Below are 25,945 nucleotides of genomic sequence, written 5' to 3'. Positions count from 1 at the left end.
GTACTTTTGGAAGTACCTGGTTTTTTTGGCAATCAAAGGAAAGAGTTACCATCGCTTTATTGTTTTCTTTCAGGTATTCGAAAAAGCATTTAGCTTTTAGTTTGTGCAAATGTTTTTGCGACATTAATAACGCCTTTTCATGGTCGTCGCTTTCATTTTTAATTTTTGCTGATAGTTCAAGACACTTAGAGCAAACATCGGTACTCGGTGTCTTGAACCCGATATTATAATACCGGGTAAATATATTTCTAAAGTAACAATGCCGCACCTTAAGAATTCCATCATTACCCTGCAAATTTTGGTACATACGCCACATTTTTTTGATGTTTAAATCAGATACCATGTACTTTCTTGTTGCCGTTGCACTCCTGCAATAATGCGATTCAATGCATTTGAAAGATTCGATGAATCTCATTACTGCCGTCTTCTTTTCAGCATTTTTGCTAGATACTCTGTCTCCACCACGTTTATCTTGGAAGAGTGTTCCAGAAAGTAGAAAAGTTTTCGCAATGGATCGCAGTCTATGGACTCCAATGCCTAGAATATTTAAAAAAAACTTTTGGCATACCTGCAGTACCTGAAACGGCTGTGTGGACTTCCTCACGTACAGTCTAGTGTGCGTTTGTGGCAACGCCCTTGTATTGACTTTTGGACGGTGTCGTTGAGGCAATTTCACTTTCAAAAATTTCAAAATGAATGCATCTTGATATACTTTATCATGTTTTGCGTAGAAGGCACTGTGAAATTTTCTGATGTCTTGCGGTCCTATTTCATTGCACTTCATCTTTATGTTGTTTTCATGGCGACAAGTATTCCCAATTACTTGTAGATTCGGCAAACTCTTTGGTGCGTATCTATAAAAAAATAGTTTATTAAAAATCGATTCAGTCCTCCGACCCTTAAAGTGTTAACAAGTGACGGTTGAAAAGCAGTTTTTTAAAGTGAATAATTCTTACCTATTTCACTTTTGTACATTCCGTTTCCATTGATCCCTGTTGACTTGACGCTTTCTAGCACTAGTACTAGGCACAGGTGATACATTGAGATCCATTTTTAAAGTTAATTTCTAAATAATTAGCAAAGCGAACACAACACGTTTGTACGGCAACTGAGCACGGCGGCCATATTAGATTTACGATAAGTATGTGTTTACTGGTTCGTGATTGGTGCATTTAGGTTGTGGCGCTTTTGAACTTCACTTATAGTGTAAGAGAGGCGGTTATGCATTTGATCGCCGTTTTTGATGGCGATTTTGAAGGAGTTAGAGGCGTTTTTGCGTCGGTTTGAAGTTTATAGGGCATAGAGAGTAATAAACCGATCATTAATCAATCATTACTTGAAAAATGATAAAGTATGGATAGTGGCGGTTATGCTTTTATACCCCTCAATTGTTAATACTTACAATAATTATAAAAATAAAATATAAGTTTAGTGTAACATTGTATGATAATATTTTAGCTGTTTACGGATATGTAGATTTATTGCATACATGTATACCTACCTAATGTTGGTTCTAGATCTACTACAATTGTAAAATAGCAATAGAAATAGGTAAGGGCATCAAAATGCTAAATTTTTCCTACGGCCATGAGTTTATTAGGTAGGTAATAAGAGGTGCACAAACGAAAAAAAATGTGTAAGTACAAACGTACATTCGATGCAAACAGCGCTCGAAATGTAAAAGTTTACGAACAGGAGCGCTCGACAAATTTTCTGAAGATATTTACATAGTTATGAAATCGTATGTGTATTTTATAAAAATAAGTGTGTCAGATTTTTTATTCTATGGCCTACCTAGCTCATACGGTCAACATATTTTTTCCACGAGACGGAGCGATAATTTTACAAATTTCACGAGCCGGAACGGCGCTCCGGTGCGTTCCGTTCCATTTCGTGCCCTGGATGCACAAACATATGCAATCAAAAAAGTTGACAATTAATCAAAGTTGGGGTCCCTAAGTAAATAAACGTAATTGTAAAGGTATGTAGGTACTGAGTTTATCTTAGCACTTACTTACCTACCTATTTTCTTCTTCTTCCATGTCCGCCCCTTAATCGGAGCATATGGACACCACGCGACGCCTCCAAGAATCCCTGTCGCTCTCCAGTCTTCTTGCTTCGTTCCAGGTCAAACCAGCATCCCGTAGCTCCGCCGTATACACTCTATAGATAGTATTTAGCGGCCTTCCAGGACGCCGGAATCCAGTCGACTTGAAGAACAGGCAAGCCAGGTTGTGGTTCTCTTTTGACATCCGCAGCACGTGGCCGAGCCAGGTCCAACGTCGCAATAATATAACTACATATTGCCCTTACGAGTGAATTTAAAATTATAATAAAATAAGTTGGTTTCTGTGTAAGTATGTACATAGGTACCTACCTAGCTATTTTAATTTCCACGTTAAAAAATAGTTGTGGTTTATATCGGCGCTCCATTGGCACGCAAGTCAGACGATTTACAGTCTTCGGACTTTTTTTTCGCGTGGAGAAACCCAGATCTGCGGACTTTTTAATCCGCAGACCAGGCTCGTTGGATTTTTGCATGTTTTTTTGTTGATTGATTTTTGTTGGATGGAACTTTTTGATATTTTACTCACTGAGTTGCCAGACTACGTCCGTCGATCACTATGCAAATTCGATTTGATATTAATACGCGATCATTCGGACCGAAAAAATCTGTAATTGTTTTAAACATTTTTATTGAATAATTTGTTAATTTACACATTAGAAAATGAGAGATTTATCGATCATTTTTAATTTGTATTTATGAAATTCATAAAAGAAAACGTAAAATTTGTGTTGTTTTCACTGCTATATTATTGTACAGAAGTCTACATATAAACAACACAAAATTATGGGATTTTTGCAAGACATTACGATAATCGCAACTTTTGACTTTTGACAGCTCGACTTTTTTATTCGTTCGTTGATCAGTAACAGAGCATAGACAAATCGAACGATTTGTCCTCGGCCTTTTGGCTCGCCAATGGAGCGCAGGCATTATGAACACGATCACGTTTGTACAATCAAAGAGAATCGAATACAAAAAATGTATAGAATAATATTGTCTCTATGGTCAAGTCTATTTATTGTCTGCTGTCTGACATCACGGCTGTCACAAGACGAAATGTCAAACTGTCAAAAGTGACACAATGAAACAGACAAAATTCCAAACCCAAAGTAGGAATTTTGACGTTGTCTGAGATTGTTCGTGTATTTTTGATTGCGACATGTCATAGGTATTAACAGTAGTAATATCGATAATATAAAACAAACATTCGAAATTTCGAATTTTATTCGAATTCGAAACATCACCATTTTTGTTTGGTTGTTACGAATCAAAAACAAAATCAACATTAAACATATTTTTTATTCTCCGATTTATTCACAAGATTTGATAATGTAAAATTCTCGATCTTCATACAAGTATATCAGTGAAAGAATATGATAACACTGCATGTCATTTATTTGTTTCTAAAATTATATTAATGTCTTTATTAATTAATGTAGGTATTTTATTGTCATTCTAGAGTACCTATCAATTTACAAAAATAATTGAACAATGTCGAAACGCAATTATAATGGATTGAAACTTTGTCAAAAAGTCAATATTACCAAAGATGTCGACCCACAAAGAATAAACAAAGAAAAACTAGCAGAAAAATACGGCATATCACATTCCACTTTAAATACGTTATTCAATAACAGAGACATCGATAATGGAGGCATTCCACCAGATAGGAAACGGCTACGCACTGCAAAACATGAAAACCTTGAAACAAAACTCTTTGAATTCTTCGTTGAGGTCAGAGCTGCAAACCTTCCAATTACTGGCCTTCTTCTCAGAGAAAAAGCCAATCAACTCGCTACAGAGATGAATATTGTTAATTTTAATGGATCCAATGGTTGGCTTTGGAGATTCCAAAAACGGTTTAACGTATCATTGCAAACCGTTAAAAGTGCACCTAAAGTAGAATCATCCGTGCTGCAAGCATGGCTTGATATCATGCAGAACACTGTCACGAAATATTCCCATGAAGACATCTATAACTTAGTGGAAATGAATATATTTTTGTATTGTTCCGAACCGACGCTGGCTTCAAAGAAACGTAAGAAAGACAAGTCAAAAAGAGAAACGTTAACAATATTATTATGCTGTAATATGAACGGTACTGAAAAATTAAAACCTTTAATCATTGGAAAGTTTCCGAAACCTGAGTCTATCGAAGAGGCAGGAGTAGAAGAATTACCGGTGACGTATGTTTACGATGAAAAAGCTCATTTGACTGAGAGCATTTTACGAGAATGGCTTATTGCATTTCAGAAGAGAATGGAAAAAGAAAATTGTAAAGTATTACTTGCACTGGATAATACATCGGCTTTTAATATAATCAACCTATCTCTGCCTAACGTTAAACTACTTTTTTTCCCTGCTATTGGTAATAGTATAATCAAACCGATAGATGGAAATATTATTCACAAAATTAAGACACATTATAAAAAATGCCTGACTGATAATTATATGCAATATGTAAAAGATAGACTAAATGAAGAAGAGATAAAGAAAAGAATTACATTAGATTCTATGGTAAATGTTTCATTATCGTGGAATGCTGTGTCTCCTGATACTATTGCAGAGTCTTTTCAGCGCAGCATTATGGTTGTTGCTAATCCTGTGTTCATGTATGAAGCCGACAGGAATGACAGCGATTGTGATTATGTGGATTTAGAGTTGTTTAATAATAATGTGAAAAAAACATTACAAGATACTAATAGAAATCGAGACAAAACTGATGATAACTCATCTACAAGCCAGTTACCCGAAAATACTTCTTAATAAAGTTTTACAATTACTCGTCATTCAGTATTATAGTACTACATTTTAAAGGAATCGGAATGATGAAACGATTGGGTCTATTATTAACGGTTATCACTTTAGCACGTTTCAGTTATTATCATTGTTACAAATTAATACGGAAGATATTCTATAAATGGTTATCGGCAATTCGTAATACTGCAAAAATTTAGGTTGGTGGACATGGCAATCAAATTCGGATATGTTCATGCTGCCGAACCCAAGCAGATAAAGCCGAACCAGCACCATCTAGTCGGTAATGAGCTGAACACAATAATTTTGTATTGACACTTCAGACATATCAACATAATCTACAATTTTACTAGTCATGTCATTGCGAACTCAGCAAAACAGTCGGTCTTGCATCTCAATTCTCAATATGTAAACATTCTCAAAGTTAGCACGGCCTAGAGAGAGGCTGTTAAAAGATATCACCTTTTGACAGTTCCGACAGTTAACTTTTTTACATAATTAACCATCAGTAAATAAATGTCATAAATGTGATATATTATTTATCACAGTTAGTTCTTTTTTGATGTTAAGTGATATGTTAAAATAGGCCTGCATAATAATAGATTAATTGAGAAAGCATTTAATTGGTAGAATTCCATTTTACAGTAAATACTTAAGTATTCATATCTGTCCGGTGGTTGTTTGTCCGGTACAAATCTTGCAATCGATTTTTAATTAACTTCCCGACTAGCTAGACATTTGAAACTTTTAGACTATATCACAACACGATGCCAATGCATTTTTTTAATACTTTTAGCCATCTTTAAGTAAAATTAAATTCATGTTCAGTTAATTCTGTTTTGTATGAAAAGTTATTTCGGAAGAAATCTGTAATCCAATTCACTATTATTGGTTGCTAGGAAATTATTAATATATACGTGCATTACTATGGAAATCATTATGAGAGTCAAAATGACATTTCAGTATTATTTCTATCAAATACAATTTTTTTGATCTTAAACGAGTCTAGTCAAGTCAAGTTTATATGATTCAACAGAAAATTTAAAAACGTTGTAGGTATATAAAAAGTTCTTTTTATCTTGTAATAGTAATACACAATGAAGGATTGTTAACATTTACATAAGTACATTTATATTTTGGACTGTATGGGACTTACTACCAATGCATATATAGTAGAACCTCCATTATCCATTATGACGATAGTTCAGATGACGAAAAATGTGAAAAACAACAAAAAAAAAATGAAATTTCACTTTTCATTTTCATACAATAATACTAAACCGACTATTATATAGAAACCCGGATAATCAAGGTTCTACTGTACTATCGATACATTTCCTAACTATGCATTTGAGATGTTATTTCAATGTCTATATTGGCAACCATCTTTTGTAAACGATCTCTCAAAATATTTATTTTGACATGCTAATAATTTTTGAATATACATAATTTGAAAACATCTCATGCATATACACACTAGAAAAAATCATTTTGTAGAAAAAAATATGATACCTGGTGCGACTTGAACCTGTATTTGCTGGATTACGCAATTCGATAAGCATTTTATGTAACAACTACTAGTTTAAATCATTGTAATTTAATAAAATGCCCATAGCTTAATTGAAAAAGCATACTGGCGCGAATTCAGCAGATACAGGTTCAAATCCCATCGGGTGTCATATTTTTTTCGACAAAATGATTTTTTCTAGTGTGTACATGCATGAGATGTTTCCAAATTATGTATATTCAATATATAGAATGTTACATTTTCAAATCTTGTATCTAATTCGTTAAATAAAAAAAAAAGTTTATTGAAAACTAATAATTTTTAATTAAGTATGTAGATTATGTTTTTGTTCAAGACTGAATACCAATAGTATGTAAGTTTTAAAAATATAACATTTTCCATTGAACATTATGTAAATTGGAAGAATCTCAAAATACACATTCGAAATTGGCTTCTTAAATTCCACAAAATTAGATTTCTTGTCCAAAGTTATTTTGGTTGTTCAATTGTTTATTTTATAAAGGGAACTTATTGTAAAATTATTCACGCTAATTAGGTTTTTGGAAAACTAGTATTATATTTGAAATACTTATAAGTAATAGTCTTGTTATAGTCTTGTAAGTACACATAATATTATTATACTCTAATGGATCCATTAGAATTTAAATGCAAATTCCATTAAGTACCTTCGGTCGATAGTATTAACATATTAAATTATCAAGGATGAACAGCGTATTCTTATGGTGTTGATAATTGAAGGCGTCCCCCGAAAATGGGTCTATATGCCAAACAAAATTGTTCAGGAGAGGAAAAAAACGTTTTATTCGATCATGCGGACTTTTGGAGTATAACTGTGATAATAATTATGTTCATGAAAGCACTCTTTATCATTGACAAAATTTTTAAAATCATATAGACCCCTCTTCTACGGTAAGCATTTTAGTATTGCTAATATCTCAAAAACTGTGGCAGATAAAATAATAAAACTTTCCAATAACGTAAGCAATGCTATCTATATAGACCCGTTTTAGTCAATAAAATCACTTTTTGACATGATGTATTATATAGACCCCTTTTCGGGGGACGCCTTCAATTATTGTGTTAAAACCAAAATATCTACCGACTAAAAAACGGTGTATAAGGAGGAGCTGCGGAATGCTGGCATGACCTGGAAAGATGCAATAAGACTGGCAAACGACAGAGATTCTTGAAGGTGCCGTATGTTATCCATATACTCTGAGGAGTGGACATGGTCAGAGAATAAGAAGAAAATAACTAAATTGGAGTATTGAACTTATATTATATAGATTTTTGTTTTGCAGGGTGTTGGTTTATCAGATACTTGTATGTTTTTTGTCAATCTGGCAAAGCCAAACTAAATATTTTAAAACTGTGTTATCTTGATTTATTATAGTATTTTTGTTTATTAAAAGTTATCTGTAAAAAGTATGTTAATGTATATAAGAAATTTTAATAAATATAAATAATTATTTCTTTTGTATTTTGTAAAATACATACTTTTTAGAATTATATGGAATTACTAGTGGGCCTCAGTCCGCCTTTGGTACACCACCCCTTGACCCACTGCCAGAGCCACTACCTGTCTTTTGCTACATGCGCACTAATGCAATTTTTATGTTCCATTATTTCGAAAGGTAGGTTGATGATACCTGTGTTTTTTTTCTTTTATTGTGTTAACTGTCAACTCGTGGTGGAAATGCATAGTATTATTAATTAAATTTAAAAAAAATGCAAATTTTTATAGTACCTTTTCCACTTTTATTTATTATAATATCTGGACCGGTTTCGTCCGCCTTAACCTTTCCCTTACCATGGTAAAAAAATTACGCCCGTTCCCATGCCGTCCACTCAGTGTCCCGCTAGAAATTTGGCATTTTAAGGCATTTTAAAAGCTAATTGATTGCTTCAAAAGGTAAAGTATGTTTTTAAATACTATTTAGTCATCGTTTAACATGTTATTCTGTGTATATCACATGCAATTATCTTATAATCGTGTATAATAATCGGACATCGATAAATGTACGTCATAACCAAACCACGGTGTGTCTCGATCTGTTTTAAATGGAACAACGAACACACGCTGTCATTTCACGGAGAGTGGGGATGGCTAATTCATCCGAAGCGGACGAGGGTGTTGTAAGGTAGAATAACACGTGTGCAGGCGTTCGTTATTACGTTCGCCACATAAAATAATAGATACCTAGCATATTATGAAATAATATTGGCTTCGATATATTTTAATGAACACATTAAGTTTTATTGCTTACATTTTGTCCAATATATAGTGGACAAAAACATATATCTAAATATATATCAAACTCAAAATTTTATGAAAACCTTTTTAGGGCTTCTGAAACTAGGCGCTTCACTTGAAGAGTTAAAAAATACCAACAACATGACGTGTAATAATAATATGTATTTTATATTTAACGAAAAGAGAAGTATGAATGAAAAAGTGTGCACAAAATTGTAGGATTGCCCAAAGCGTACCGAAACTATTATGGTTTTATTTCGGCCTGGGTTTATCTGATTTTTAAAAACTATATAACACCATATTATGTAAATTATTGTAGTATTAGTTCAATAAAAACAAATAGGTACGTATGACTCACAATGCACTATTTATGTCGGATCTTAACAGTCTACCTCCACACTTCACCACTGAGAAATAATATAATAGTATATTATTATGTATATACCTACATCAGATTGAGTATGATAATATTTATTTATATAATAATATTATTTGGTAAGTACTTATGAAATTAGAATGATTCAGTAATCTTAATATGAATTTCTTGTACCTACATACAATCCACCGATATTATGGACATATTATTATATATAGTTAATAATAATATATAATATTATAACACAATATCATGTAAACACAACAAGTTCACTATGATTATTTATTTACATATTAGGTATGTAAGTAGGTACCTACTTTATAATTTTATTATTGGTACTTGTAAAATTAAAAAATAAAAATGCTGCAAACACTATAAAATATTTTTTGCAACTGTGTGTCTACTTCATAAACAAAAGAAACTCCACGTGTACTACCTAGTTGCACTTAAATTGCATTTGCTGACTCATTATTATTTTCGGATGAAAGCTATTATTAGTGATTTACGATGACAATACAATTTATTACGGTTCAACCTTGGACCAACAAAATAATGTCTCATTTATAATCTTTTATAATTAAAAAAAACTAATATAGGTAGGTATTAGTAATATCGTCAAAAAAAGGATATTTTAGAATATCGTATTAACCGCACCGCACCGCAATTTACAAAGCTACAGTTAACTATAGATACAAATATATTATTATTGATGCTAGTCATTAGAACATACCTACATTTTCTGTAGCTGTCTGATTTCAATGCAGGGTATTTATTTAAACGGGTTTAATATTTGGGTTTGAATACAACATTTGAATGGGTAGGTACATCAATATTATGAAATTTATCGCATTGTATTATTTTCCTAAAATTCTAAAACAGAATGAAATAATATTACCCTTGCCAATATTTAACATATTGCATTGCCTAATATGATAATAGTATAAACATGTAGAACATGTGAATACGCCACGCCACATGCTGTGCTGTTTTTATTTAGCCCGCTCGAGAATTTTTTTCAATTGCCTATGTCCCACAAACTGATGTAATCTTTACAAACCTTGTAGCAAGGGTCTGTATTCTAAATCCGGGAAAAAAGGTTTTATGACTTGACTAGACAATGGTCAATAGCATTGGATCCTTTTCGTTAATTGTTTATGAATAAACGCCACATGTAGCGAAGTTAACACGGTAAAATGAACACTAATAACATTGCGTTAAGGGTTGCTTTGGCGTTTATCGTCAGATGTATTTGAACAATGTATACTTCAAGGTTCGATATATTATGGGAGGCTATAACTGATTGCATTATTCACAGAATTATGTTGAACAAAGACATACATTTCTATCTCTGACTAACAAATGACATTTTAAAATATCGTCTCATGTTTACATTACTATTATGCGCATTTCTCTAACGTATATCTTTCTAGATAGCCCTATCACTGTCTTATCAAAATATTGATTAGACTTTCGAAAAATGATTAATTTTACATATAAAACATTCAATTCAACCACCTATATATTTTTCTTTTTATGCCTAAATATTTTATCTACAAATAGCTAAAAGTAGACGTTTATATACATAATAATAAGTGGGGTATCTATGATTTAAGGTCATTTCTAAACTGCGAGACCATCGTGGCAACGGGAGTGTTAAAGGGAAAATGTCCCTCTGAGGCGGACGTAGTATAAAAATTTGCATTTTATTAAATTAAAATAATGAGACCTATGTTTTTTTAAAACTTTTATTTGGACACTATGAGGAATCTATTTATTGGTAAAGGTTTCGAATTGATGTGTTATTAGCAAAAAAGATAGTTTTTAAGACAATCATAATATGGAATGGATGCTAAAATAATGCAATGTTTATATTCCATTATCACTAAAAGAAGAGCGACGATATATGCTTTTTTTACATTTCTATACGTCCATTAAGAATCTAATAGGTAGTGAAGATTTCAGATTAATAGCGCCATTAGCAAAAAGGTAAGTTTTTTTGAAGAGTATTGTATGGAGCACAGTGACATCCCTAGACAGAAGGCCGCCCCTAGGCTGCTCCAAAATGCCACCTCATCCTTTATTCAGTATTTTTTATCATCCTTCCATGACTCAAATATCTAAGAAATGTGTTGGAAATGGGAACGGAAGTAAACTAGACATCGTGAACCCAACAAAGAAATAAAGTCCTATTAAACCTTGTATGTTAATTAATACATTATGTTTCCAACCAATGCTGAATTTTTAATGGAAAGATATTTCGTTATTACTACATTTAGATAGCTATTTCTTCTCGATTTGCCGTCCTTCGACTAACTGCCGCCCCCAAGCGACACTATCTGCCTACCCCCACGGGACGTCACTTTATGGAGCATCATGTTTGGAGCATTGGACCACTTCCAAATAGAAATAGAATCTATTGTCACCTCATTATAGCACATGTTTATGGAATTTCAAGACATAGTATATTATGTAAAGTTGGCAAAAATTGATTGTCACAGAAAAACTTTTTGCAGATTTTGACCTATTGTATAATTCGATACCTCAGTTCCAAAGTGTAACAACAATCCGACCCCTTTAAAAAGCATAGTTCTGAGATAATTAGGAAACAAGAATTTGGGCAGGTTTAATCTTCACACCTAATGTTTGTAGATTTTAATGAAATTCTAGTATTATCTAAAAAGTGTATTTATAATATTACTGTAAACATAATTTGATGTTTTTCTAATATTAATAATATGAGTTTTCTAAAGAATAATAACCATTGTCATTATAAAATAATCACAGATTATCACTTGTTACATTTTGGAGCTAGTAGATATCGGTATTTTATGCATTTCCTCATACTAAACTCAAACCTGAAAATTTTTGACTTTGAAACTGAGGTATCGATATATTATATTGTAGACATACTATTACACAGAAAGTAGACAGATTGATAGAATTTATTAATTACAGAAAACATTTGTTGGTGCATTTTCGGTGCACAGTATTTATAAAAAAAACAGCAATTTATTGTTTTAAGTTTTCTTTTATTTGAATCCTAATTTAAGACTAGTGAACATGTATGTACGGGTAGATACACCCAATTTACATTAGGACGACAAAATACGTATGTAAGTAATATGTTTTATAACATTCTATTAAAGGGAGAGTGTAATGCTACTAAGAACATCTATTGATAGAATTACGAAAGATGCAGTTTATTTATTCTAGTTATTAACATTTTTATTTCATAATATCAATGTTTTTGAAATTAAATAAAAAATAAATTAAAACTATGAATTATTCTGAAACCTCTTAAAACTTCTTCAACATTACATTTTATATTAACAATAATTGTAAAAATAAGTACATAGGTACCAGTTACGTAAGTTTAAATCAATGTTTTGTTTAACTTCCTTTCATTTTATACATTAAAAAAAAATAAGCGTACCTTTAAATTAAAATAATACCCCATTTACACGTGTATGGATGTACTGCTCACAGTACGTATTATCGCGGCCATAACAAGAAAATGTACGTGTAAACATTTATTATCCTGCAGTTGCAAGATTGCACGCATGAATTAAAAAAGTTCGGAAGCTTATAAATTGTCATGTGACGGTTGAGAATTTTTCGATCTGCGCCTGCGCAGTAGAACGATAGTGGCGAACCTGCCGGCAAAAAAACCAACTATGAACGAATTTTGAGGTTAACTGATTTTGAATACCTGTCAAATAGTACCATAAAATTACAATATCGCGTCTCGCTCACTCTTGAAGAATGATATTGGATAGACCGTAAGGACTTTTACGTGTAAACAGTTATTGTCACGATAGTTTAAAATACACACTATTGCTGCCAGTAAATCCATGCACGTGTACAGGTGCTATAAGGCTAATTTAATGTTTTTTAGAAACCTATAATAAAATAAAATTGTCAGTAAAATGCATGATTCGTAATTCCATTACAAGATGTCACTTTTAGCATTTCACTTAGCCTTAATATGTGTTCTACTCAGAATACCTACATAATTTTTACTATATTTATTTTATTTTTTATTATGAGCCGTATGTCAATATTTAGTACTGCTTTTTGGTTGCTATTCATATCATAATGTAGAATATTTTAATTAAACATGATATAATAGGTTTTAATTAAATTATCACATATCGAATTACATTACAAGGTTTTCTTATTTCTATTCGTTGACATGTTTTTCTTTCTATCGAGTTGACATTTTCTTTTATGTGTCATTTGATTTTCTTTGCATTAAGAGGTCGTCCATGAGAGAAGGAGGAATGATATATTATGACTTATTGTGATGAGAGAAAATATTCCAAGATGCCATTATATTTTACACTGTACAGAAATCAATCATTTTGAACAAATAGGTATATTTTTTAATGAATGGGTGAATAAATATAATTTCGTTCCATCAAAATAAAACTTCTATTCATCAAATGCCAGATATTATTTATCAGTACCTAGTCGAATATTTAAATTTAAATAAAGACAATATTTCATTTACGAATAAGATTCTAAGGATGACATCCAATGTAGATTGCAGAAGCTTAGTCATAATAATAAAATTATTGGGTAAACATACAGAATTTCTATTATTTATGTTGACACAAAAATTTCTACTTAAATCATTAGGAATACAAACTATCTTATCATATTTAATATAACAGATTTTTGGCGAGCTGAAGTTGTAAAATATAATTACTTATAATACTGATAATAGTGACAATAACAAATTTAATAAGTACTTAATTCATACATGGATGAAAAAAAGTGAGAAGAAAAGGTTAAGTAAAGTGTGAAATTACTCATTAAGTATTATTAAAAAAATAGTTATGGGCAGATGTCACATTACCACATAAACTAATAATTGTGAATGAAAAAGGATTCAAACATGTAACAAGATAGGTACCTAGTTACTTTACATAAATGTTAAAGTATTTTATTCCTAAAATTGGATACTCCATGAAGTTCTATTTATAAAATTTTATTTTTATTTTCATAGTTACGTTCCTATCCATTTTTAATGTTTTTTGCTTGATTTGTACCACTTTAATTTTAATATCAAAGGCACTATTAGGAATACTAATTAAAGAAATATCAATGTTATATTCTTAGAATACTGTTAGATCATTCGAGAATTACACCTCATTATTTGATGTTGAAGACAGTTATGCAGTAATTATTGCAATAGTATATTTAAATATGAAGTCGATTTACTTAATTTGGTTAGCTGGTATTCACTTGAATCTTTTTAATTGTCAGTTTCTCAAATATTACTTAATTCTTGTGGTATATATTATATACCTAACATAAAAACTTGCAAATGACTTTATAATGGTACAATAGTGCAAATATGAACAACAAATGAACCCAATTTTCAATGCGGTACCTTTGTAACTTGCATTATTATGTTTCCGTCATCTAAAATAATATCTATTAGGATGTTATAATACATAAGTATCTACTTAGTATTAATTAATTATGAAGTCTACAATACAAGAATGTCAACTGTTTATTGTACTTTAATTGTACTTAAATATGTGTCAGTATGTTTCCATAGCTTATGGCACTAATTTGCCTTGCACTTAGGTATTATGAAACAATTTTAATTGTCACCGTTACACGATAACTAGACTGAAATGAAATTCGATGATAAATGGTATGCTTATAATAATATATCTCATCAAATGCTTTATGTTGTTGTATTGCTTGGAACAATATATCATTGTCATTGACATTAATATTGCAATTTTATTAGTTTTAAAGTAAGTTTTACATTTCGTTCAAGCACTGAATAATATGAAATAACATAATACTAAAATGTAATATGTCACAAAAAATCAAATAAGGGTGAATTATTGTTAGTTCAAGTTAACTTATTGATTATACATCCACAATGGACGAGTTGTGTGTCTTGTGTTTGAATTCCGGGTCTGACAAATTTACATATTGATTTACAATGTTTGTATGGACCGAGAGCATAACAGGTTGAGCAAATGGTTAATATCCATTATTTCTTCCTGAGGCCAAGATCCACATCGGATTGTGGAGCCAATAAAAACAAAAATTATTTTCATATCTACGTATTTTGATTAACTCTAATTAACATGAAATTTTATTATGTAGGTACAATTGATTTTTTCAAACTTAAGATAACTTTAAGTTACCCGATTGTTATGATAAACAAGTGTTTATGTTTTTGGAAGGTAATTACATTTAAAATCAGTACAATAATATAATAGTAATATATGGAGTAAACTAGTTGTCACAGAATATAGGAGAAGAAATAATGCTGTTAGTTTAATAATTTAGTGTTTAATTGATAGCCAAACAAGTGAGTGACCTAGTTATAGTATTGAGTTGACAAATTGATGTTATATAGTCTACTGACCATTTTAATGAGTTGATATTTTGAAAAGTGTTTAAGTGACGAATAGTAGTATGTATAGGATAATAGATATGCTTTGGATTTTTATACATGTGTTATGAAGCTAAGTTTCATTTGACATGCATCTGGCGCACTGTTACGTCTTGGCTTATCAACTTTTAATAGATCTTTCCGTGAAATCAGACCAGATGCTACAAAGTCTTGTCTCGCTCTATACTTCCCTGGCTGCGTAGTCGGTAAATAAGGATATTCACTGTGGTACGTTTGAGCGTTGACTATACCGTTTTTCTTTGCGAAATCTTCCATTTGTGATACAGTATATTCGTAAGATGTCGCCTGGCTCATATTGTCCATGGATCGAAATGCAGCCAGTACTGCATTTTTATGAGGGATCCCTTTAAATATACCGACCGATGTTCTATTTGATTCTCCCGCGATATCTTGAAAAAGGTCATCGACGAGGAATTTCTCTGATATTTTCTTCAGTTTGCAGCTTCCTCCTCGCGTTCTTTCAAAGCTGTGATGATAGTCGTTTTCAGCATCTGAAGTGGGAGCAGAAAAAGACTTTATTGGAAATCTTCTAAAATGTCTTCTAATTGGCCTCTCATAAAATTTTTGTCTATTTTTACTCTCTCTGCTATTTATAAATTCGTTTATTGCTTTCGTATCTTTTGTCGTTAATGCGTCACATGTTTCGTTTGCAATATTGTCTTTTTTTACATCTGTTATTCCCAGTAGTATCTTTTCACATTCATTCATAGAGGCACTGTTTGAATCTAGACTGCTCTTTTGAATGACGTCTAGAGTCTGAAAAAACAATTTGGCTTTATGAAATCGTTCCTTGTACTTAATCGATTCTGCCTGTTCGTTATCATGCTTTACAGAATTGATATTATCTTTTCCTTGTCTTTGGACATCTGTTTCGTTACTTATACCCGTTACTTGATCTATAAGTATCTTGCTGTAAGATGTTTTAACATCCTCCATTTTGTCCTGTCCAATTCCTCCCTGTATTGGCTTGGAGTTGGTATTGTCTATTCGTTTTCTCTCGGTACCTAATGCAATTTAAAAACCAAAAGGTAAATGATACGATACATTTGCATGATTGGTATTATAATAAAATGAAATGAGAAATAATTTCTCTTAAATGAAAGAATGATTATAAGATGAGTGTAATGTAATAAATGTTTTTATAAAATTTCATTCATTTTCTGAACACAATAAAGTGATATTAGTTACAAAGATGAAATTACTTAGGTTACCTGTTGTTAAATTTTTTCACAGACCAGTGGCGAAGGGTATTTAAGTAGGCTGTTCAGATCTTACACAATTTTTTTTTTCCGACCATGTCCGATCCTAATAGGATCATATGGACCTCCACAGAGTAGAGGTTTGTATTAATAGATTTTGTTTTTTACGAGAAATGGATGTCAGTCACTTGCTCAACCCTGACTCACACACAAATTGAAAAACAATACATGTACTAGCCAGACCCAGGATACGAACTTGGGACCCATGGCGCTATAGTTCAATGCTTAAGCCGCGCGGCCACCGTTGGTTATGTAAATAGTGGACACTAATCTTTGTCATTCATAATATGTATTTGTTTTCATTACACTAAGATTACAAATTGTAGATTGTGTTTGTTAGTTTTTGAAATTATTAAAATTAAATTAAATATTACTAATAAAATTAAAAGCTAGAAAATAACTAGAATTATTCCATTCATTAAACCATACATAGTTTTAAATATTTTATAGATAGAAGAATATTTTTTATCGATTATGATTTGGTTTAGGCAGAGCTTAATGAATTAAAAAAAAATAACCAACACTAACTTTACTGTAATATGTATTTTTAATTCAACAAAAACATATTATATGCATGACTGAAACGTGTGCACTATTTTTATTGGATTGCCCATAGCATACCTAAACTATTAGGGGTTAGTTTAGGCAAGGTTTAACTGAATTTCAAAACTGACCAGCACCATCTGCAATTTGTATTCTAATTCAATGAAAACAAATAAGTATGACTGACCAAGTTTAGTGTGCACTATTTATGTCGAAACTTAACAGCTTACCTCCACCCATTGCCACTGTCACCGACATTGGTCATTAGAACACAGAAACAATACATACAAAGGATAAAACATAAAACAATGGAGTGATTGTTAATAAACCTGAATTTTAAGACAAAATGGGTTTGATTAATTTATAAATCATTTAATTTTTTGACAATTAAGTGCAGTTATAATAAATTTTTATTTTCTAAAGGTTTAAATAGACTATACGATCGGGCACATATATGCTAATAGCGATTTAGTGTCTATGATCATATCTATGCCATTCCGACATATTATACGATAGCTATGACATCGTATTTACACTCTGTGACACCCTGTGACACAGGACGCCAACATAAGAAACGGGTTTTTCGGCATTTATATGACCGATCGTCATAGAGTCTATTTGAGCCATAACGAAATAATATGAAGGATGCACTTAATATGTTTGACTGATACAGTGCGTATTATCGTGGCCATAACTTATACCTAACCTATTTGATGGCACCATTAAGGTTGATTTGTTTTTTATTAATGATATCATGTTTGTGGACGTGTTAAATAGGTAAAATTTGTAATTGTATTTATCATTTTACTCTAATATCTACATAAGCATAATAAATGCTGTCTTTTCTACTTTCTTGTTATACTAGTTGTTATTTTGTAATTAAGTCATCTTTATAATTTTGTATTATGGCGCATTGGCCAATCACTGTAATGCCGTAATACTTTTTTCTAAATAAATAAATAACAAGAAAATGCATGTGTAAACATGTATTAAACATGTATTATCATGCAAGTTGCAAGATTGCATGCATGAATCAAAAAGTTCAGGAGCTCCTGAATTTTCACGTGACAGTTGGGATTCGTTCGATATCTGCGCCTGCGCAGTAGAACGATAGTGGTAAACCTGTCGGTAAAAAAACAAACTATATCGCGCAGACTCATTTTGAGGTTAACCGATTTTCACGACTTGTCAAATAGTACTATAAAATATACGTCTCGCTTACTCTTGAAGAATGAGATTGGCGAGACAGTTAGCATTTTCACATGTAAACAGTTATTATCGCGGTAGGTTAAAATACACACTATTGCTGCAAGTAAATCCTTGCAAGTGTACATAGGCGCCAGTGGCGAAGGGTGGAGGTAGGCTGTTAAGATTCGCTATAAATAGTGTACACTAAACTTTTTTAGTCATACGTATTTTTTTTTAATGAACTAAGACTACAATTTACAGATGGTGTTAGCTAGTTTTTAAAAATCGATTAAGCCATGCCTAAACGAAACCATAATAGTTTTGGTCTAATTTGGGGAATACGACATAATTGTGCACACTTTTTCATTCATACTTATTTGTTTTCGTTGGATTAAAAATACATATTACACATATTGTTGGTTATTTTTTTTTAATTCATTAAGCCCTGACTAAACCAAACTATAATAAATAAAAATTTTTATTCTATTTATAAAATATTCAAAGTTATGTATGATTTAATTGAATAATTTTAGATATTTTATAAATAGACATGTATTTTTTGACTATTATCTATTATGGCTTGGTTTCTCAGGGTTTAATTGAATTTTGAAAACTAACCAACACTATCTGTAAATTGTAATCTTATTTCAATGAAAACAAATATGTATGTCTGAAAAAGTTTAATGTGCACTATTTATGGCGGATCTTAACAGCCTACCTCCACCCTTCGCCACTGATAGGCGCTATTATACTCTCCCTTGGGATATTTAATAAAATGTGATTGGATGAAATGTAGAGCTTAATAAATAATATGTTTTATTGAATGTATTACATACCTTCTCCGTTTTCGGCATCAATATTGGAAAATTTCACTGACTCATCATTTTCCTTATTTTTCATTGTCTCTTTTATAACTTTACTTTCTAATTTTTTCTTTCTTTTGTTTGAAATTTCTGTTGATTTCGAGTGTTGTATTTCTGGTTGTACTGACCAATTTTCAAACGCTGCTACAATAGCGCCTACGGGTTTCTTCTTTTTGACAGTTCTTATTTCCTTCTCGTATACATATTTTTCAACGCTATAACTAGGTATTTTTTCTTCATCCGAATCCTTTACTACACAGCTGCGTATCACTTGAGATTCTTCTACTTCCATTTCCTTGTCACTTATTACTTGATCATTTTTATCTAATTCATTATTAACGATTTCCGCCTGATTTTGGGTCATTCTTTTTTGTACCAACTGGAGATGTTTTTCGATTCTTGCTTTTCTTTCTGATATCGTTGGAAAAGATTCAATTGATACACTTTTTTCATTTAGAAAAGCCAAACGTTTTTCATTACAGTCTAAGCTGACATTTTTCAATGACTGCCCTTTGGATAATACTTTATTACTGTGAAACGGTTGACAGAAGATTTTATTCTCCGTATTTTTGTCCAACGACTCCACTGAAAAGAATCTCTTCAGTTTTTCAATAGAATGTGTTTTTGGAACATCAATAGTGTGCGACTTCTTGAGGAATGATTCTTTTGCAAGAATTTTAGCATTTTTTTCATTGTTTTCAATTTTTGCTTTGATTTCTGAAATCGTTGGAAAATCTGTAAAGTCATCTTTATCTTGTATCTTCTCAAAGGGTTCCGGAGTTGTGTATTCACTCACATCGATATTGTCTTTATCTTCTAATACTGCTTTCTGATAACCGTTTTTGTTTTCCATCACACAATCTGCTACAATAACTTTAATATCAGGAGTCGGTTCATTACTAATTTCTTGTAATGCCTTCATTCTTTTATCTGTAGAATCACCATTCCACGTAATTGTTAAACGATTGTCATTTTTCTCAATTTTTAGTAAATTATTCTCTTGCTTACTTTCAACCTTAGAGAGGCTGCTTATTTTTTGTGATACCGTACCACCGAACGGAAATTCGGGTGTTGAGAATCTTGACTCTTTATAATCGACCACCGGGGTTGAACTCGGCAACGAGTCTAAGAATTTTTCAATTCTTTCAGATAGCTTCTCGAGGTTTATTGGCTTTGGGTTATATTTTTGAATATCAGAACCACTTTGAATTTCTTTCTTTTCTGAATATTTTAAGGAAGGGAAACTTAAATTCTTTTCTTTGTCTAAAAAATTATCACCGTAGGGCTCAATTGTCTTCTTCAACGGAACATTAACATTATTAAATGAATTAAATTGGTATTCGGTCTTTCCAAATAGCTTTTTAGGGCTACCGTTTAGATTTAGTATATCAATATTATTCGAAGAACTGTCATTAGTATGTTTTTCTGTTGATTTTACATGATTTTCTGGACTATTTGCTCTAACGACTACATCATTCCAGTAATTCTTCCACTTAGCAACAAGACTTGGATAAGGCAATACTTGTAACTTTTCGTTGTTATTATGCACTCTGGGTTCAAAGCTTTGTTTCCATTTTTCCGTTATACTAGGTATTTTAGCAATTTTCTGTTTTCCTCGCTTTTTACTTAGAGAGTCATTCCTTTTGAGGGTTGATCTTTTACGGGGAGAACGGAATCTTTTTTCATCCTTATTTTCCTGCGTTTTAATTATATCATCCCAAAATTCTTTTTTCTCAGAAACCATCTTTGACTTATCATCTTCTGCTTTGATATTTTGATGTAAATGGCTTATGTCGTACTCAAATTGTTGACTTAGCATATCGGTACCTTTAAAAAAGTTTACCAGAGGATCACTTAGTTTATTGTTTTTGAATTTAAAATCTTGACTTGCATCTTTGAATTCAGATGTCAGCTGAACCGAGAAAATCTCACTATGGGTTTGTTTATCTTTTGAATATTTATTGGTTTTTGTAGATCGTTTCACGTCTGCTATAAAATCAGACGCCGAACCGTCACCAGTTATTGCATTTGATTTATTTTCGGTGTCAAGTACATTCCTTTGTTTATCTTTTTGTTTATGGTGTCTCCATGTATCTTTTTTTAGAAATAATTTATCGCAGCTATTGTTCAATGATATTTTTTCAAAACGGGCGTCATCGTCATTCTCGTGGTGTAAAAAAGATGGACCATTAGTAGTTAATAGCTCGCCCGTTTTATAAAAAACCGAACTATTGTCATCGGTGCTAACATTTTCATTTGTTTTAAACAATGCATCTTCATCTTCTTTAATTGTTTCTATTGTATTACCAGTCTGAATTATTTTTGTAAATGGTTTTGAAGTTTTCACAATATCATTGCTATTTAAACAAAAATTGAAGTCATTCTCTTTCTTTGTCTCATGTCTTATACTCCTCCATATTTCTCTTTCTGCAGGTCCCAATTCATCAAAGTCTTTTTCTGACATAGGTTTATCGAGGGTCTTTTTGATTGGACTTTCATTCTCATTTTCAACTATTGAAAACAGCTTTCCTCTTGACGACGATTCACTTCTTGGGCTATTTGAGTTGGTATCTGGAGAACTGTTAATTTCATCAATACTGATATATGCAGAATCCCAGGTTTCAATGCTGTGATTGTGTGCAGCTTCATTTAATGAAAATCGATCATCGTTTTGCATAAAACTAGAAAAACTTTCTAAATTTTGTATCACAGGCTGTTGGACATTTTTTAAACTTTGACTATCATCTGTATCACATTTTTGACTCTTTAAATTCTCTAAACTTATTTTATCTCTTTTGAATTGGTTTAACTCATCCACATTTTTAGTTTCGGTTAAATTTTCTTCCAATTTTAGAGGTACCTTTTCTTCATACATTCTTAAGATCTGACTGTCTGTCATTTCTTCAAACGGTGTTGCAGGATTCGATGTGGTGAATATCGGAGAATTTCCATCATCACCATCATTATCGTTCATATTTTTTTGTAACTTCAAATCATATTTTTTGAGAGCCTCTTGTAAATTTGTCGCCAATATTATCGAATCCATATCTAAATCTAATGAAGGCGGATTCATCATTCGAGTTGGAGTAACAGGTGCACCGATATGAAAATTGATAGATGGAGAGACGCATCTTTCTTCAATTAACTCATTTGCAGTCATCAAGTTTGTATTTAAGGCAATATCAGTTTGTGGACAATAGCTATTCACATATTCATTGAGTGAATCAAATATTTGATTCTCAAGCTCATAATGTTCAAATTCATTGTATACTGAATTGGTGTCTTCAGAGTTTTTTGTAGCGAGGATTTTAAAAACAGGTGTTTTCGGTCTCTCAGGAAGTTCTTCTAAAACCGGTAGTATTGTAGAAGGTATCAAATTGTCAAGTAAATCAGCATCATCTTCGTCTATCGATGATATGACAATTTCTATGGAAGCCATTCGAGGATAAACTCTTCGTTTACCATTATATGATAAATCATCACTATCATTTTCTGAATCATATTCACTTTTAATATTCACTATTTCATTTCCTGCAAAATTTTTAGAATCTATATCACCTTTAGTTTCTGGTATCATCTCTGTTTCATTATCATCGTCAATGGTCAAATTAAAACTTGAATCTTTTTTCTTGAACTGATCTCTGAGGTTGTCCACACCCAAATTAGGGTCTTCTGATAATTTATTCTCAGGCGATTTATTAAAACTATTGAAAGGACTTTCATTTATGGTTGAATTCACAACATCAGGAGTCACAGCTAATTTTTTCAGACCAATATTTTTTTCTGAAATATAAGACTTCTCTTTGAGGATTCTTTTTGATTTTCTAAATTCTTTGCATACTCGTAGCATGACCATAACTTCTCTTGCTATAATACTAAACGTCTTTTTAATTTTGTCTGTGTGTTGTAGACTGTCCTCGTGTTTGTTATTATTATATTCTATTAAATCTGGTCCCGGAAGTGTCCTATTAGTGTACTGAAGATATTTTAATGTCATGTCATCCAGAGATTCTGCAGAATGCAATAATTTTTCTGCATCTCTATCGGAGATCTTCTCTAGCGTTCCGTCTTCAGTGAGAAGCATTTTTTCGGTTACAAAATCTACAATCCTAAACACAACTCTCCTTTCAGGTTTATTTTGTTCTTCAATTATAAAGTCCTCATCCAGATAGTCTGTACCATTTTGTCTATCTTTTGATCCTACATCCACGTCAATTGTAAACGGTGAACCAATTATGTGACATCCCTTACTAATTAATGATAGTTCATGATATCCTGCTACTAGTGGAACATAGTTAACCTTTACTCTATCATGCCGTATAACTATATTGACCTCAATATCATTTTTAACTTTCGGCACAAAGTAGTTATTTTCTACTTCCGTTTTATTGCACGCTTTTAAATATGAAGATCCTTGCACCACCGGTAAAGGAAGATGCAAGTAGTTCGAGTGCGGTCCAAGATTTAAGAATACGTTACGGATAATATGTGCTCTTCCATATATCACGGGTATAACGGTGGATCCATAACAATTTCCTGGACCTTTAATCTGAACCGAAATATCTCCGGGATCTAATCCTTGTTGTGCAGTCGGATATAAGTAAAATGTTGATCGCCGATTCCTGGATGCCGTGACCAGCCCCATACCTCGCGCTACATAGTCCAGGGTGTAGGCTTGGACATTGAGGAGCGGAGTACCGGTTCTCGAAACTGGTGGACTGATGCGGCTGACTGCATCTTTCACACAGCCGAGATAATGTGTCAGTCTGCATTCTTGGTATGTGCTCAGTGCCTTTTGGGATAGTTCACGTTCTGAGAAGATCTGAAACAAAATAATTAGAACAATTAAAATTAATTCCGTCTTATGTCAGTGGTGTATTTTGGGTTTTTTTATAATAATATTAATAAATCATTAATATATTTTTCTTTTTTTAATTATTGGTCTAAAAATAGAATACTTTTATTATAGAACAGAGGCTTTGGTATTATGTTCAATTCATTGTAAACAAAAAGGTTTTGATTATGCTGTGTAACTTTAGATTTCACAAGTTTGTATTTCAAGTGATACATTTTATTATTCTCTATAATAATATTATCACTGGAATATATTTGAGATATCTTATTAAAATACATAATTAGTTTAGATACTCTTAATACTTTAAATACATAATTAGATACTCTTACGATTAAACATATTATATAATGTGAATTCCTTTAAGGATCTTAAATGTTATTATTACACAATTACTATTTTATAGTCATGTTTATTATTAAAGCTTACTTTATTAAGTTTATCTACCTAATGCATTATAAATATTTTTGACTAATTCATAGTTTTAAGTTTTTTATATTTATTTAAAAAACATCGATTTTAATAAAAATTATAAATATGAAATTCTTTTTATTTACATCAAATCAAGCTTGGCAAACATATGTGGCGCACCCCTGTTGGTAATGATGGTGACCCATACCAACTATTCTTCGTCCTGTCATTCAGGATGATATTTGTTTTATTTGTGAAATTGATAGCTGAGAATATGCAAGGATAAATTTAAATTCAAATTCAATTTTTTTTTTTTTTTATTTGATTTTTATTTGGTGAACATTACAAAATATAAATTTAAGACTTTCACAACATGACATTTAAAAATAAAGCAATAGTATTAAACATGTAAAGAAGAAATAAATATAATATGCCGTATCACAAAAACTGTATGAAAAGTAAAGTAAAAGGCACTAAAATTATAAAAATTATAGATTATAAAGCATGGAAGCACACCAAATGAGCTAAGTGGACCCTATTTTAAGAATTTATAAAACAACGCCCACGTATAATACCAATCCTCACGTATGTGGAATATATCAACATCCAAAGCGATTTGGTTGAACAGAGCTATTGCCCTCCCAATTGGCATCGCCAATGGCAGGTTAATTCTGCTCCTTGGGAGAACAAACAAGTAGGTAGGTGTCTGTATGTGTTTTCGGTTATAGGGAATAATTTAAAAAATGGGGGGATTAATAATTTATGCTGACTATGAAATATTATAATTTATTGTCAGGCTATATGCCGCCCTGGTGCTAAAGACGTGCCCCATTGGCGTATCTTGGTGAAGTTTACAGTTTCTTCACATTCCTAATAAAGTACATCTGGTGTGTGTACCACGTAAGTCGCAACATTGAAAATAAACAAACAGTCGTTTAACATTGCCTGTAGGAAGCCGAAACAAAGTAAAAAGTGTGTCGGCAGCTATGCCTCCTTTTAGTGGCAGTACCGTATTAGGAATTACAGGCACCAAATAATAATAAAAATAACAACTCGTATGTTTATGGGCTCATTGAAAATGGTCTTGAAGCTTTATAGCCAGTAACGTTCCACGGGGGTAGGCAGATTGAACGTCGCTTGGGGGCGGCAGTTACTCGAAGGGCGGCAAATCGAGAAGAATCATTAGGTATAAGTATATAGAAATGTGTACCTAAACTTATATCTTTCAATTAAAAATTTCATCTCACTGGTTGGAAACAAAATGTATTAATTAACATAACACAGGTTTAACAGGACTATATTTTTTGTCAGGGTTGCGATATCTAGTTTACTTCCGCTGTACTTGGATGTCACGTACTTGATGGCCAGCAATGAAACGTGCAGATTTGCAAATTATATTTG

The 25,945-nt window shown here is 31.8% G+C and overlaps 1 protein-coding gene across 3 annotated transcripts in view; it reads right to left on the bottom strand.

Moving 5' to 3' along the window:
- Positions 1–12,024: 12,024 nt before the first annotated feature.
- LOC147073450 (uncharacterized) overlaps positions 12,025–25,945 on the bottom strand; it is a 66,033-nt gene continuing 52,112 nt past the window's right edge. For 2 of the 3 annotated variants that reach the window (XM_085945550.1, XM_085945549.1), the window contains exons 4-5: positions 19,255–24,103; positions 12,025–16,432 (exon numbers count right to left, since the gene is read on the bottom strand). In XM_085945550.1, the coding sequence (XP_085801676.1) occupies positions 15,462–16,432; positions 19,255–24,103 (5,820 nt within the window). In that variant the 3' untranslated portion in view covers positions 12,025–15,461. The remainder of the gene's footprint in view (positions 16,433–19,254; positions 24,104–25,945) is intronic. The other variant, XM_085945551.1, reaches the window with a different exon arrangement.

The sequence above is a fragment of the Rhyacophila brunnea genome, unplaced genomic scaffold, assembly GCF_057557595.1.
Source record: "Rhyacophila brunnea isolate RB1 unplaced genomic scaffold, BYU_Rbru_1.0 scaffold_18, whole genome shotgun sequence".
Classification (NCBI taxonomy): domain Eukaryota; kingdom Metazoa; phylum Arthropoda; class Insecta; order Trichoptera; family Rhyacophilidae; genus Rhyacophila; species Rhyacophila brunnea.
The sequence above is the reverse complement of the archived record's forward strand: the minus strand, read 5'-3'. Positions and strand labels throughout refer to the sequence as shown.